The sequence below is a fragment of the Aspergillus tanneri genome (genome assembly GCF_003426965.1).
Source record: "Aspergillus tanneri strain NIH1004 chromosome Unknown AapTan_2_pilon_pilon_pilon, whole genome shotgun sequence".
Classification (NCBI taxonomy): domain Eukaryota; kingdom Fungi; phylum Ascomycota; class Eurotiomycetes; order Eurotiales; family Aspergillaceae; genus Aspergillus; species Aspergillus tanneri.
Genome location: NW_022984629.1, coordinates 4263598 through 4277332, shown reverse-complemented (window position 1 = coordinate 4277332; position 13735 = coordinate 4263598). Strand labels below are relative to the sequence as shown.

Sequence of the window (13735 nt, the reverse complement as noted above, 5' to 3'; positions counted from 1 at the left end):
GGTATAACCACTGTGTTTGCCTGCTTTGTATCTTTAGGAATCAGAGGACAAGTCTTATTCAGGATAAAAATATTACAACTGTCTCCCTCCAGATTCGTGTCTTATATTAGTGGGTTGTACCTGAATAATGGCATTTATAATACCTAGTGTTGAAGTCGGTGCTGAAATCAATCAAGATACCATAGTACACTTACAGTCACCGAGCCACCGATGCCAATTGCTGAATATGGATCAGCTTGTACATAGTCTTTCCATGTATCGGGTTTCTTTCGGTCAAAATATATATATTTTTTAAATTAGCTTATGAGGCGCTCGACATTCATTCTGCAGTAAACAAACATCTCAGTGGGTCAGTACATAATATATCCGCTGGCAACCGTGCCAAGCCGGTGTACAAAATCTTTGTATCCCCACAAGCATTGGTTGATGCGGTGATTGGCTAAGAGTCCTGACCTTGGGAATATTAGTAACATCATGATGGTACACTATCTCTATACCCTCCCAAGCACGCAATTTGGCCCATGAATGAGGCCCTGTGCAAAGATCAGAGGAAAATGAGCAAGGTGCACAACCACAACTACTATTTCTACCATGGAGTTCCCGGGATTGTTTTCGGGAAGCAGAGATTTGTATTACATCGACCGATGCTATAGAATCGGGTTACCCTGCGAGAATAAATTGAATAATTAAGGTGTAATGGCAGGTCAAGTGTCTATCTCGGCATTGTCCGACAATGTGTCCGTGCACAAGGAGAAGAGAATATGGTACCATACCACGTTGTTCAATGCCTTCGTTATCGGCGGTGTTGGATTCATGGCTCCTGGGCTGTGGAATGCCATGAATAGTCTGGGTGCGGGAGGCGCGCAATCGCCGTTTCTAATCAATGCCGCAAATGCCTTGGTTTTTGCTCTCAGTAAGTGCATTTTTTTCGGATTATATTCTCCTAGCGTTTGAAAACGAGTACTGACGTTGGGTTTTATAGTGGGTATCCTATGTCTCTTTGGAGGCCCAGTTTCAAACAGAATTGGATTGAACTGGACATTGCTGTTAGGAGCGATCGGGTTTCCGATTTACTCGTATGTCTATCATGCCTCCTGTTTTGAGGAATACGACTCATGGTATATATTCCAGGGCTGCATTGTACACCAATAACCGTTATGTACGTCTATAGTACATAACCCGGACAGCCTCGCATCTGTGAACATACTAACAGGCAATTCTAGGGGAACATCTGGTTTGTACTCGTTGGATCCGTGGCATGCGGGTTATCGTGAGTGATGATAGTATTTCTACACTAAATTTGACGTTGTCTTACCGAATACTAGGGCGGGTCTTTTCTGGGCGTCCGAAGGAGCCGTAGCACTGGGATATCCCGAACCGACCAAACGAGGCAGATATATGAAGTTAGTCATGCATGCAATTCACTCACTACTATTACATGCAATCCATAGCTGATCATTTATAGCATCTGGCTTTGGTTCCGTACCGGAGGTCCTTTGGTGGGCGGTGCTATACTTCTTGCACTCAACCAGTGAGTTAGGTCCTTATGAATTTTGAGTCTCTTGCTCATTCTACAATAGCTCTGCCGATGCCAAGAACAAGGGAAAAGTTGGCTCACGTATGTCCAGCTAAATTGAGTTGACAGGTTCCATAGAGAAATCTCTAACCATATATCTAGAGTCGTATCTCATCTTTGTCGCTTTGCAATGTCTCGGCACTCCTCTGGCCATCTTTCTCTCGCCACCTGAAAAGGTCCAGCGCAGCGATGGAAGCAAGGTGAAGATTGTCCTCCAGAATTCGTGGCGTGCCGAGATGCTGGAACTTTGGAGACTGTCCTGTCGGAAAGAGGTACGCTTATGCTTCGATTGGATGCGCAATAACGTGGCTCATCGGACTTCTAGGTTGCTCTGCTTTTGCCGTTGTTCTGGGCAGCGTACTTTAACCAATACAGCTCAAGTACGACTCCGTCTCCTATACCTATCGTATTTTGGCGCGCTGACTGTTAAGACTTTTCAACGTACTACTTTGGTGTTCGAGCGCGTGCTTTGATCGGCTTTCTCAGTAAGTGCTGATCTAGGCTTATTGCCTTTGGATATGTTGGCTAATCGATACAAGGCAACTTTGCGAGTCTCTTCTCATCCGGACTTATCAGCCGATTCTTGGATTATCAGGGAACATCGGTTAAAAACCGCATTACCTATGGGTAAGTTCGCCGCGTTAATGGGTCCACCCCCTCAAATTCTGAACAAATCGTCAGGTTCTTCTACGTGACTGTCGTCCACATAATCGCCTGGGTCTATGCCTGGGTAATCCAGGAGAAATACACGGCGAATCCACCATCATACGACTGGACCGACAAAGGCTTTGTCGAGGGATTCTTCGTCATAATGCTATGGAGTAACATTCCCTCCGATACTTCTGTTTGACTCTACTAACCAGTCCATATAGATTTCAGCCAGCAAGCACTACAAAACTGGCTTTACTACCTTGTATCCACGATGACGGATAATATCTCCGAACTCGGTATGTAACCGTAGTCGTAACCCAGAGGCAGATATGTGTCCCAGCCACTGACTGTATCCAGCTCGCTTGTCCGGCATTCTCCGTGGACAGGAGAGTTTATCCCAGGCGGTTTCGTTTGGGCTCAATACTCGGAATTGGCACGGGGGGAGGGTTCCCCTCGCTGTTAACACCATTCTTCTATGTAGGTCCTCTTCCTATCCGGACTACTAAGGTACTTTGTGAATATGATCTAATCGCCCGTTAGGTCTCGCGGTGTTCCCTACGTGGTTGGTCGTTAGAAATCACGTTCCTATTGAGCATGAAAAGGGTGCTGCCCATGGAGTTTTGGATGAGGAGCAAGGGGTGCAAACTGGCGCCATTGAGGCATCGGAAAAGGGTAATATCGTGGTGGGCGAGATCGAAGCAAAATAGACGGACTGATTTCATAGTTCGCACTATACCCAGAATATGACTGCTCGAGAGGTATACGGTGCAAACAATAAAATATACTGTAGAGTGACTTAGACAGTCGATTGATTCTAGCAATTTCAGGTCCCGACCGAGCAAACTATGCAAGTTTCCTATAAAGAAAAACCAGTAAATAGAACTACAATTTGGAGGGTGAAAAGATAAGAAAGCTTCCGGAATAAAGAGTGAAAAAATAAATACAGTAAAAATACGAATATAAGTAACGAAAGTAAAATGACTTCAAATTTGCTTATAGTAGGATTTTGCTTAAGATAGGATCTTAGTTATTTTTCAACCGGTCTTTTATTTTTTTTCTTTAAAAGTGAAGTAAAATATTCTATAACCTTTCGATTATTATTTCTCTAGATATTATAAAAAAATTGTATGTGTATGGTGTTCTACTTGGTAAAATATACGTATTTTTGCAGGACGACTAGGTTCGGGGACTTTATTTAGTCACATGACTAAATAAATTAATATAATTGGATAAAAGAAACCCACTATAACCGAATATTAGCAACTTTGTATGGGAGAGATAAAAATTTTAAGCAATGACCTTATATTAGAGTATTAAGCAAATTTGTATGCAAAAAGCAGCAAAATCAATTCGGACGTCGTGTTTCGTTGCTATCTTGGATATTTGCTTATATTAGGCGTTGCTTATATGCTTTTTTTACTGTATACGTCCGATGACACAATGTTGGTCACGTCTGATCAATCGACTAAGTGGATTTCAGACGGAAGGGAACCCGCTGTGGTTGGGCCAGATATGGAGAGCTTGTTAAGCAGTGGATCAGACTAGTTTAGTGTTTCAGGGGTTTTCTTTTTTTCTTTTTTTTTTCAATTTAATTAATTTAAATTTCTTTTTGGTATTATTTCCCACTGGGTGGCTTTTTCGTATATCTGGAGGCATTTTTGTCTTTCGTTGGCTGAATATGAGGATCAGCTACACTTGTCTGTATTCGACTCCCAACTCTCATCAGCTCAATTAACACAGTACTGCATATTGCACGAGAAGACGTGGACCCAGGGCCAAGTACTCCATGCATTAGCGCGCCGCCATCGGCGTATATCCCAACCATCCACTACAAATCTCCAAGGCCTTCTTGTCTGGAGATCTGACTCAATGAGAGATTTGATTCTCATCTTCCATTCCACTATTATTTCCCCTCCATGAAATGCCTGCTGACGAGTCTACCCCGTTATTGAACTCCTCATCACTGCCCTCTTATTCCGGCGAGGTTGACACGGCCGTGGATAATGGTTCGTCCACCGTGTTAACCTGTGACTATGATCCCATGTCACTCAGTCTTTCGCGGGTCAATTCTCTCCCCCAAGGTCTCGAGATTGACCACAACCTCAAGCGTATTCCCTCCCTCGCCAAATCCACAGAAATCGCCGACCCAGAAGGGAGAAAATCCCTCAGTGATAACACCGGCTATGCATCACGCTTCATAAACGTCTCGCCGGTGAGGTTCTGGCTGGTCTTCTCGGGTATCTTGATTGGCTATGCCATTGGGTTCTTTGACTCTACGTTGATGGCCTCCAGCCACCCAGTCATCACCTCGCATTTCCATGCCTCCAATGCCGCCTCATGGCTGTCTACCGCGTTCCTGTTGACCTCCACGGCGTTTCTCCCGCTCTTCGGGCGCATCTCCGATACCTTCGGCCGGAAGCCCGTCTATCTGTTCTCCATCACTGTCTTTTTCTTCACCACCGCCTGGTGCGGGTCCGCCCAGAGTATCGGGAGCTTTATCGCTGCTCGAGCCTTCTGCGGCCTTGGCGCCGGCGGTGTCTTCTCCATGGGCATGATCCTGTCCAGTGACTTGGTGCGCATTGAATACCGCGGGGTCTACCAATCCTATATCAATCTGTTCCTCGGTTTGGGAGGCTGCCTTGGTCTCGCTTTCGGCGGCTATCTCTGCGACCAGGTCGGGTGGAGAGGTGCGTTCTATGTTCAACTGCCGTTTATTTTTATCTACTTCGTCGTCGCGGCCTGGACTACCCCGGGGGATTTGGGGCTGAAGAGAGCAAGAGCCGAACGCGCGCCCCTGCGCCAGCTGATCAAGCAGATCGACTTGGTAGGCTCGTTGATCCTAGTCCTATGCGTGACGGCCTTGATCATGGGGCTCAACCTGGGCGGGAACATCTACAGCTGGACCCATCCCATTGTGATTTCATCCTTGATCATGGCAGCCGTCCTATCGGTCGTGTTTGTGCGCTACGAGCGCACGGTAGAGCGCGCGGTGATGCCCATTTCGTTCTTGTCGCAACAGCCTCGAGCTAGTATCATCTTCGGGAATTTCTTTGGATCCATGTCGGTCAATACCATGCTATTTAACGCGCCGCTGTACTTCCAGGCCGTTAAACTCGCCAGCCCCACGGAATCAGGGCTGCGGCTGGTCGCGTCCACTTTCTCCGTGACGGTCTCAAGCGTTGCCACAGGCTTTCTCATTACCTGGTCCAAGCGCCTGAAGCCCACTATATTGATCGGGGACGTGTTTCTCTTATTTGGAGGCTTTGCCGCAGCCTCCATGGAGGTGTGCACTCCTGATGTAGTTGCTATGGTCTGTGTTTCTCTCTCCAGTCTCGGACAGGGATTTTCCTTTCCGTCCTTGATGGTCGCCGTCCTTGCCACGAGTGAACAAGACGAGCAGGCCGTGGCCACGACAACATTGGGACTGTGGCGGAATCTGGGCTCTGTCATGGGCGTGGCAACGAGTAGCTGGATATTCCAAAATACTCTGGTTTACCATCTCGAGCGGATGGTAACAGGGCCGGAGAAGGAGACCATTATCTTCCTTGTTCGCAAGTCTGTTCAGGCTATTTCTACGTTGGATCCTATCCACCAACACGAAGGTAAGCCCTTTTCTCTTTTTCCTCCGAGGACTCCCTTGCATACTATGGATTCTTGATTGGTGAGCCATTCTTGCTAAAACCGTTGCAGTGATTGGCGCGTATGCTGCAGCTCTTCGTGTAACCTTTGGCTCCGCGGCCCTCTGGGGTGCAATGATGCTTCTCATGCATTTTGGACTCCGACTGCCTCGACTGGGCAACAAGGTTTAAAGATGACCGCATCTGCATTCTATTTGCTTTCCATCGAGACTTGGAAGTACTGGCTTTTGAAATAGGCAGTAACGCTGTAACGGAGCTGTCGCCACAAATTGTATAAGAAATATCCAACCCCCGGGAATTGTACAAAAGTTAGAACTTGCAGAAGAATACTAGTAGCCTCCATCGTCTGTTCGAATCCTTGTATGAATGCGTTTTTGCTGCTTTATCAGATCCGACTTGTGCAGCCCTAGACCAATTCGGGTTTAGCGGCACGGATCGGAATTCCCCGCAAATCTTTCGGCGCAACTCGACTTTGCCCATTTGTCGCCAGGACCGACCCTGCATCGTGAACACTCTTTCGGTCAGAGCCTGTGCGGTTTACATCATTGGTATTGGCTGTCTGTTTGTGTTATTCCACGTGAGGTTTTCTCTGTGCACTGTTGCTGACTGGACTCGGTCCAAGTAGTCGATTCAAATACATCGCCTTTCAATGCACCGCTTGATTCGCACCGATCTCGTCTATTCCTTCCCACGTTTTGTTCATCCAGTTCGCTCTTCCTACCTTCCTCTGCCGTAATTTACCCGAATGGTATAGACGATTGGCGGAGTCTGGAGACATAGGATATCACGGGTCGGCAAAATGCGCAAGCATCATAACCTGAAGGGTTGATTGCGAGGCATACAAAACGTTCTCGGTTTTGGAATTGTCTATTTTCGAGGAAAGCATTCCCACTGGGAAGCGTGTCACCTGATATGGCTTCTATCGTGAATGACCATGTCTTTCCCTTGTTGGACCTAGACCTCCCGCTTGACATCACAGCTGCAGATATTGCACCAGAGATCCCTGCCCCGGAGACCAATCAGGATAGCGCATCGGTGCCTGAAACCCCTCTCGTTGATGCCAATCTTCGAGAAGCAGGCCTTTGTGAAGACGACGACGCCCCAACTCCAAACAGCGCTTCGACATCACGCACCCCGGGCAGCGACACCAACCGACGAAGCGACACCCTGGTCCGGAAGTCGAGGTCGAGGCGGGTCCGCACCGGCTGTCTGACCTGTCGAGAGCGCCACTTGAAATGTGACGAGGCCTTGCATCGCTGTCAGAACTGTCGAAAATCGGGCAGGATCTGTAGGCGCGGAGTGCGGCTGAATTTCATCGATACTCAAGTAGTGGCTCCTCCTCATGATTTAACCCCTTCTTCTGGGAATCGGGTCACTTTTCGGGACGAGTCCAGGCATATAGCGTCGGAATATGTGGGCGGGTTTGAAAGATACCCTCCTCCACAGGCGGATCTATCGGTGGGGAAGAACAGTCTCGTGAGCCCGCCTTCATCGTCTAGATATAATATGCGTATAGTGCTTTCGACCCAGCCGGGGGGTGGGGTTTCCCACGCGGAAAGTATGAACTGCTCGCCTAATGGCCATGCCCATCTCATACCTCACCAAGTGCTGGATCGGTGTGCGTCGTATTCTCCTTTCAAATCGGCAAAACAAAAGAGAACGGTTTGGGCCATTAGCGACCCGGAGGAGGCGTTCCTGATGCGGGCTTTTGTTGACGAGGTGGCGCCGTGGATGGATTCAACAGATGAAATGAAACATGTGAGTTCAGTGTTGGCCTGCTCCTCCGCTATTGCTGATCCATGACAGTTCACTGAGATCTTGCCGTTCTACACCCTTTCAGAGCCTATGCTGCAAAAGGCCTTCATGGCGTGTGGGGCCCGCCATGTCTTCCATGTGAATCCCTCCTATGGAGAGGAAAAGGCTTCGTATTTCTATGACTTGGCTACGCAGAGTCTCCTCAGCCACTTACGGGATCCAGATCGGGACTCTGCCCTGTGCGCGACGGTAGCCGTCATATTAAACACCTACGAACTGATGTGCTCGAAACTGATGTTGGCCCCTCATGGCATGAATCACACCGCTGGCGCAAGAGCTCTCATCAAGGAATGTCGCTGGGATGCAACAAGTCAAGGTCTGGGTGGAGCGTGTTTCTGGCTGAACATCAGCATGGAGCTGCTTAACTGTGTGCATTTCAATTGGGCACTCGCCTGGGATCCCGACACATGGGGCGTAGATACGAATATGGAACAAGACCAGACCGATAAGACCAACGTCGCGGGTAGTGAGGAGATGTGGACCCATCGCATGGTCTACATCTGCGCCAAGATTGCGAACTTCCGGTCGTCTGTTTCACATGTTCACGGTGTCGAGCACTCGCCGATGCAAATCCAGAAACAGTATCGGGATTGGTGCGTTTATAACGAGTGGTGCGACCATTGGGCTAAAGCTGTACCGCGCTCCATGGTGCCGCTTAGCTACCTGCAGCCCTGGCAGACCAATTCGAAATCCGTATTTCCAGAAATATGGTGACTACTCCTTGTGTCTGGTGCCATTTGGACTCCCACGGCTTACATCTTCGATAGGCTTATCAAGCGGTCCGCGATAGTTGCTCAACTCTTCTATCATACTGCGCGCATCCTCCTCACCAAAGTAAATCCGGTGGAATCGGAGTTTAGCCCGGAAATGCAGAGTATGCAGCAGAGTCATGTGCATGACATCTGTGGGATCGTCGTGCACATAAAAGATGGGTATGTCCCACTACCACCTACTAACTGCGCCGCACTAACCTGAGACAGGGGAATTTCCAGTTTATGCATCCGTTTCCTGGCCGTTGCCGCAGCTTGTCTGTCAACGCGAGATGCCCAGGAAGAGATCCTGGGAACTGTGGACCGTATCATCAGGGAGACAGGCTGTCGGGCCGAGCACATCAAAGACGAACTTCAAGAAGCATGGGGCTGGACCTCGGTGCATCATGAAGTCGATACATTATTCAACGACCAGGCGTTTAACCCGGACCCTTCGTCGACGCTGTTGAAGATGCCTCCTGTAGTTGTGAATCCGCTGATGGCATTTGCTGATTTCTCACTGGAGAATTATCCTTATCAAGGATATTATGTCGCGCCTAATCAGTTCAGCCATTAGCAACATGGAAGTCTCCCATTTTATTCTGTATAGTGTCTTGGTTGGCGTTGGTGAGAATCATCAGCCTTGGGATGTTCACTATGATACCATGCCTTATGATTGCAAATATGCTGTTCTAGTGACTTTGCCAGTCACTGCTGGTTATGTTTCACCCATATATTATTAGAATTACAAGCAAATATGTGTATTATTCTTAGACGACTCCAGATCCATTGATCCCATCCCGTGATATTGAGTAATCGAATGCCAAGACCATCGTCCACCTCTTCCGCTTTCATCTTAATTCTCCTTCCATCAACCCAGAAACAATAAAACCGCCATCAAACTCGATCATTAACAACCCACTATCCTGACCCCTCCAAATGAGCATCTCATCCCCCCCACATCTCCCCCCAGCAACCCCCACATACATTCTACGTGGCCACACCGCCCCAATCCATGGCCTGCATGTCTTCCATCATAACCTGCGTCTGATCTCCGGCGATGCCAACGGCTGGATTGTCATCTGGGATCTCGTATCCAAACGTCCAGTAGCAGTATGGAAGGCTCATGAAGGTGCCCTTCTCGAAGTTAAAGGATTTACCCTGGATGATGGAGTCACAGAAATATACACGTAAGATTCTCAATACTATTTTACTCTAGATACTGGATAACTTGCTAATGTTTGTCTCAGTCATGGTCGAGACCATAAATTACGCGTATGGAAGTTCCGACCCCAGGATGAGGACATCTTGTCAAAGACGCTCCCCGTAGATACGGGTGAGAAATGGTCGGGGAATCAGCCCTGGATGGTTCATTCTCTTCATGTGAATGCGTTGAATTTTTGTGCTTTTGCAATGCTTTTTGTGGGTGGGGGGCTTGAGAAGACCCCAAACACAGATGCAGATGCAGTCACAGACATGAGATCTTCACCACTCGAGGAAACCAAAAAGTCATCGGTGTTAATCGCCGTCCCTAATGCTCTAGACTCTGGCGCAATCGACGTCTTCCATCTCCCGCTGGAAAGAAGACTCTGTACGATCCCTCCCTCTGTGAAAACAGGTATGGTCATGGCTGTAAGCCTGTTCTTTTCGTCTTCCGGGGACATGTACATCGCTTCTGCCTACGAAGATGGCCACGTGATGGTTTTCGCTCGCCGGGGCCCATTCAATCCGGATGTCTCTTGTAATCCTTCGGATTGGAAATGGGAGCTGCTTTACATCTGCCGTGCTCATACGCAACCCGCTTTATCAATTGATGTCTCGGCTACGAGGGATTACTTCTTCTCTTCTTCGGCGGATGCGGTGCTTGTGAAACACCCTGTTCCGTGTCTGGGACGTGGGTCTCATTCCCATTCGCAGGGTGGCGTCAGTCCTGACGAGAAGCCACTGAAAATGATAAATACGAAACATGCGGGTCAGCAAAGCTTACGTGTTCGTTCGGATGTAAGAATCTTCGCTACTGCTGGCTGGGACTCGAGAGTTCGGGTATATTCGTGTAGGACGTTAAAGGAATTGGCTGTTCTGAAGTGGCATAAGGAGGGATGTTATGCCGTTGCTTTTGCCGAGGTTTTGGCTTCAATGAACGATGGTGCGTCGACAGATGGAAAGGGGGAATTGCAAGGCGAATTGCAAGGCGATGGTGGTAATGATGGACAACTTACGAGAAGGGAAGGGGAGTTCTCGCTGGCGAGTGTTCAGCGTCAAAGAAATCATAAAGTACAGGGAACCCACTGGCTAGCTGTTGGCTCGAAAGATGGAAAGATCTCATTGTGGGATATCTATTGAGCTGCTTATCAATGGCTATTTACATATAGGTCGAATGTCAACAGGAAACGAACGATCAAGCCAGATTGAATTCGTTTGCTCCGGCCATGTGCTCCTTCATCTTGGCTCTCATCTTCTGTGCTGCCGTGGTGGTGTCATGCGCAGAACGCACATCGGCATCGTCATTCTGCCCACCAGACGGTGCCTTTCTCTTCTTGCCGGAGGCTGATGTACGCTCCGCCTTGAACTCCTTCTTCGTATCCTCCTTGCCCGGTCGCAGGCCAGGCACGTTGATTTTGCTCGGACGGTCCCGGAGAGCGAAACTCTTGGCAAGATGGCCAAGATGGAGCTCTTTGATGTTGAACATGCTCCTTTCGTTGGCGATGTGTGTAGCATATGCCCGGATGTGGGACTGGTATGCCCGTCGTGCCATTTCTAGGTATTCTGGGTTCTCGAGGGCCCAACGTTCGATTTCCAATTGCCAATCCGTTGCTTTTTCTTCCCAGTTCTTGCTTTCAGACTGCACATTGCTGCCGAATCCGCGCTTGATGATTTCTTCGGCTGTGGTGCGCGTCAACGCCTTGCCACCGTCTCGGTAGCCGCGCTTCAGAACGTCGACGTAGTTTTCTTCACACCCGGGCATCAGGAAGATCAAGGCCCGGCCATCCCGTCCCAGACGCGCTGTACGACCAATTCGGTGAGTGTGGTCGTCGGAGCTGAAGGCCGGGTCGTATTCGACTACCAGGTCGACGTTCGGAAGATCCAGTCCTCGAGAGGCGACATCCGTACAGATGAGGACGGACGGATCGCGACTACGCGCGAACGAAGCGAGGGTGGAGGTTCGCACGTGCTGCGGAAGAGAGCCATGGAGCTTGTGCAAGGTGACCGGGTTGGAGGGGTTCGAGAAGGCCGTGCCGTAGGCGATGGTACCGTGAGGAGAGAGCTGGTTGTTTTTGGTTGTGTTGTCTTCTTTCTCACTAGAACTGTTTTCTTCCCCGTCGGCTTCCTGGTTCTGCTTTCGTGTAAACACCTCGAAGTGAAAATCGACCGAATCTGCACAGGTAACAAAGACAATCGCCTTCATGACGGAACCTTTCCTCATGAACGTTCGCTTCAAGAAAGCCGTAAGCGTCACCAGCCTCAGCTTGGCTGCCACGATAGCGTACGACTGCTTGAGCTGGGCAGGCACCCTGAACGACTCCTCCCCGTCATTCTTGCTAGACTTGCCCTCTTCGTCTTCCGGGTCTGCCTGGATATGTATCGCATCCTTCAAACTGATCTCGCCCAACTTCTGAACATTCATCTTCAACGTAGCCGAGCAGAGAATAGTCGTCCTCTTCGTAGGCACCCCGGGGATGCGACTCGGGCGTTGTCGCGCATCCAGTTTCTTGATGATGCCCTGCAACTCCTGCTCGAAGCCCAACTCCATCAAGCGATCGCCCTCATCCAGCACCAACCACCGCACATTGCTCACGTCCAACACCTGGGTATTCTCCAGATGATCCGCCAGTCGTCCCGGCGTAGCAACCAGAATATTCAACCCTTTCCTCAGCCTCGCCTTCTCCGACTTCTTCTTCTCTCCTCCAATCACCGTCCCCGCTACAATCCAATGTGCACAACGCAACAAACCTTCCAATACCACAGAGATCTGCTTACACAGTTCGCGCGTCGGTGCCAACACAATCGCAAACAGCCCACTATCCCGATGGACATTCGCCTCTCCTTCCTTTTCCTCTGTGGTTGTTTTCCGCGACAGTGCCATAATTCGCTGCACCAACGGTAACAGATACGCCAGGGTCTTTCCCGACCCCGTCTCCGCCTGAATGAACGCATCGCTCTCCTCATTCAACAGCTGCAGCATCGACGCCTTCTGAATCGCCGTCGGCGCCTTCAACTCCATCTTCGTCAGCAAATGCGCCGCTAAGGTCGCTGATAGTCCTAGATTCGTAAATGTATCTAATCCATCCATCAACGGCGCATTGCTCGGCTTCGCTTCCTCCCTCATCTCATCCCCCTCCCTTACTACTTCTTCCGCGTTCCGTGGCTCCGGATTCCGCGAAAATAAAGACGAAATCACCTGTCCAGGGTGCTGCTGATGTGTCTGAGACGACTTCCCCGCCTCAAATTCCCCCTCGGTGCGTGCTCGCTTCGGCGGCCGCGCCCCCATCACTTGGATATGATTCGGATTCCGCACTGGACGCGACTTCTCTTCGTTGCCATCGCCGTCCGTTTTTCGTGGCCCCCGCGTCCCCCGATTCTGCGCTTTCTTCTTCGCGCTCAGTCGATCCCGCCATGTGCCTCCTTTCAGCTTCGTCTCAGGTTTGATAATCTCCGAGCCCAGAGAGAAATTTAGTAAGAGACCGTCGTCCGCCATTGTCGGAGTTTGGTGTAGGAGTTGATGTTGGTGGTGGTATTGTGGTGGTGATGGGTATGTTTCGGGCTAAGGAAATTTTCGCGGGCCGATCACGTTCCGAACCCTGGATTTGTGCCCTAATTTCCTCTTTGGTTGCTATCTACTCTTGGAGTATACAAAGTAGAGCTATTGGATGATTCTTAAATATGTAGTAACTACCGGTCACTGGGATTCAATGATAATGCATTAAGGAGCCTTGGTTTTGTTACTTATTGTCAGACATCCTCGCGTACCTATCGCCGCGGCATCATCTCTAACCATTCGACCATACCTCGAGACATCACTTACTCCATAGCCTCAGCAAGACTGGGATTGAACGCTCGAGCCCAACAGCCAACTTGTCCTCGTATTCGTGGAACAGTTTCACTAATCGATCCACTGCCTTCTACTGCGGGGACTTCGACGTGCGCTAGATGATTTTGACGATGTTGGTGTACTCGCAAATCTTCGATACTCTCCGTTAAGTTTGTATAGCTCTAACATCACACTTATACTGGAGCCGTAAGACACTAATGCCCACCGGAAGACTCTAGGCTCACACAGGCTGATCCGCGTCAGATTCTTGGCCAGA

General features: G+C 49.4%; 5 protein-coding genes across 5 annotated transcripts; 4 read left to right on the top strand and 1 right to left on the bottom strand.

Annotated features, from left to right (window-relative positions):
* Positions 1-696: 696 nt before the first annotated feature.
* On the top strand, positions 697-2934 carry ATNIH1004_001356 (uncharacterized protein; the record flags this gene model as incomplete). Its single annotated transcript, XM_033566056.1, has 15 exons — positions 697-913; positions 983-1076; positions 1132-1159; positions 1224-1270; positions 1326-1403; positions 1466-1531; positions 1581-1618; positions 1679-1848; positions 1902-1956; positions 2008-2061; positions 2116-2203; positions 2258-2397; positions 2449-2523; positions 2585-2704; positions 2768-2934. 15 exons carry the CDS (start codon positions 697-699, stop codon positions 2932-2934), a joined length of 1437 nt encoding a protein of 478 aa, XP_033431813.1.
* Positions 2935-4148: 1214 nt separating this feature from the next.
* On the top strand, positions 4149-6036 carry ATNIH1004_001355 (putative MFS multidrug transporter; the record flags this gene model as incomplete). Its single annotated transcript, XM_033566055.1, has 2 exons — positions 4149-5829; positions 5918-6036. 2 exons carry the CDS (start codon positions 4149-4151, stop codon positions 6034-6036), a joined length of 1800 nt encoding a protein of 599 aa, XP_033431812.1.
* A 741-nt stretch (positions 6037-6777) lies between these two features.
* ATNIH1004_001354 (Zn(II)2Cys6 transcription factor) lies at positions 6778-9006 on the top strand (the record flags this gene model as incomplete). The annotated part of the gene is made up of 4 exons (XM_033566054.1): positions 6778-7623; positions 7672-8390; positions 8448-8612; positions 8661-9006. The coding sequence occupies 4 exons, from the start codon at positions 6778-6780 to the stop codon at positions 9004-9006; spliced, it is 2076 nt and encodes a 691-aa protein (XP_033431811.1).
* Positions 9007-9368: 362 nt separating this feature from the next.
* On the top strand, positions 9369-10772 carry ASA1 (WD40 repeat domain-containing protein; the record flags this gene model as incomplete). The annotated part of the gene is made up of 2 exons (XM_033566053.1): positions 9369-9619; positions 9680-10772. 2 exons carry the CDS (start codon positions 9369-9371, stop codon positions 10770-10772), a joined length of 1344 nt encoding a protein of 447 aa, XP_033431810.1.
* A 55-nt stretch (positions 10773-10827) lies between these two features.
* Positions 10828-13125, bottom strand: dbp7 (putative ATP-dependent RNA helicase; the record flags this gene model as incomplete). Its single annotated transcript, XM_033566052.1, has 1 exon — positions 10828-13125. The coding sequence occupies one exon, from the start codon at positions 13123-13125 to the stop codon at positions 10828-10830; it is 2298 nt and encodes a 765-aa protein (XP_033431809.1).
* Positions 13126-13735: the final 610 nt, after the last annotated feature.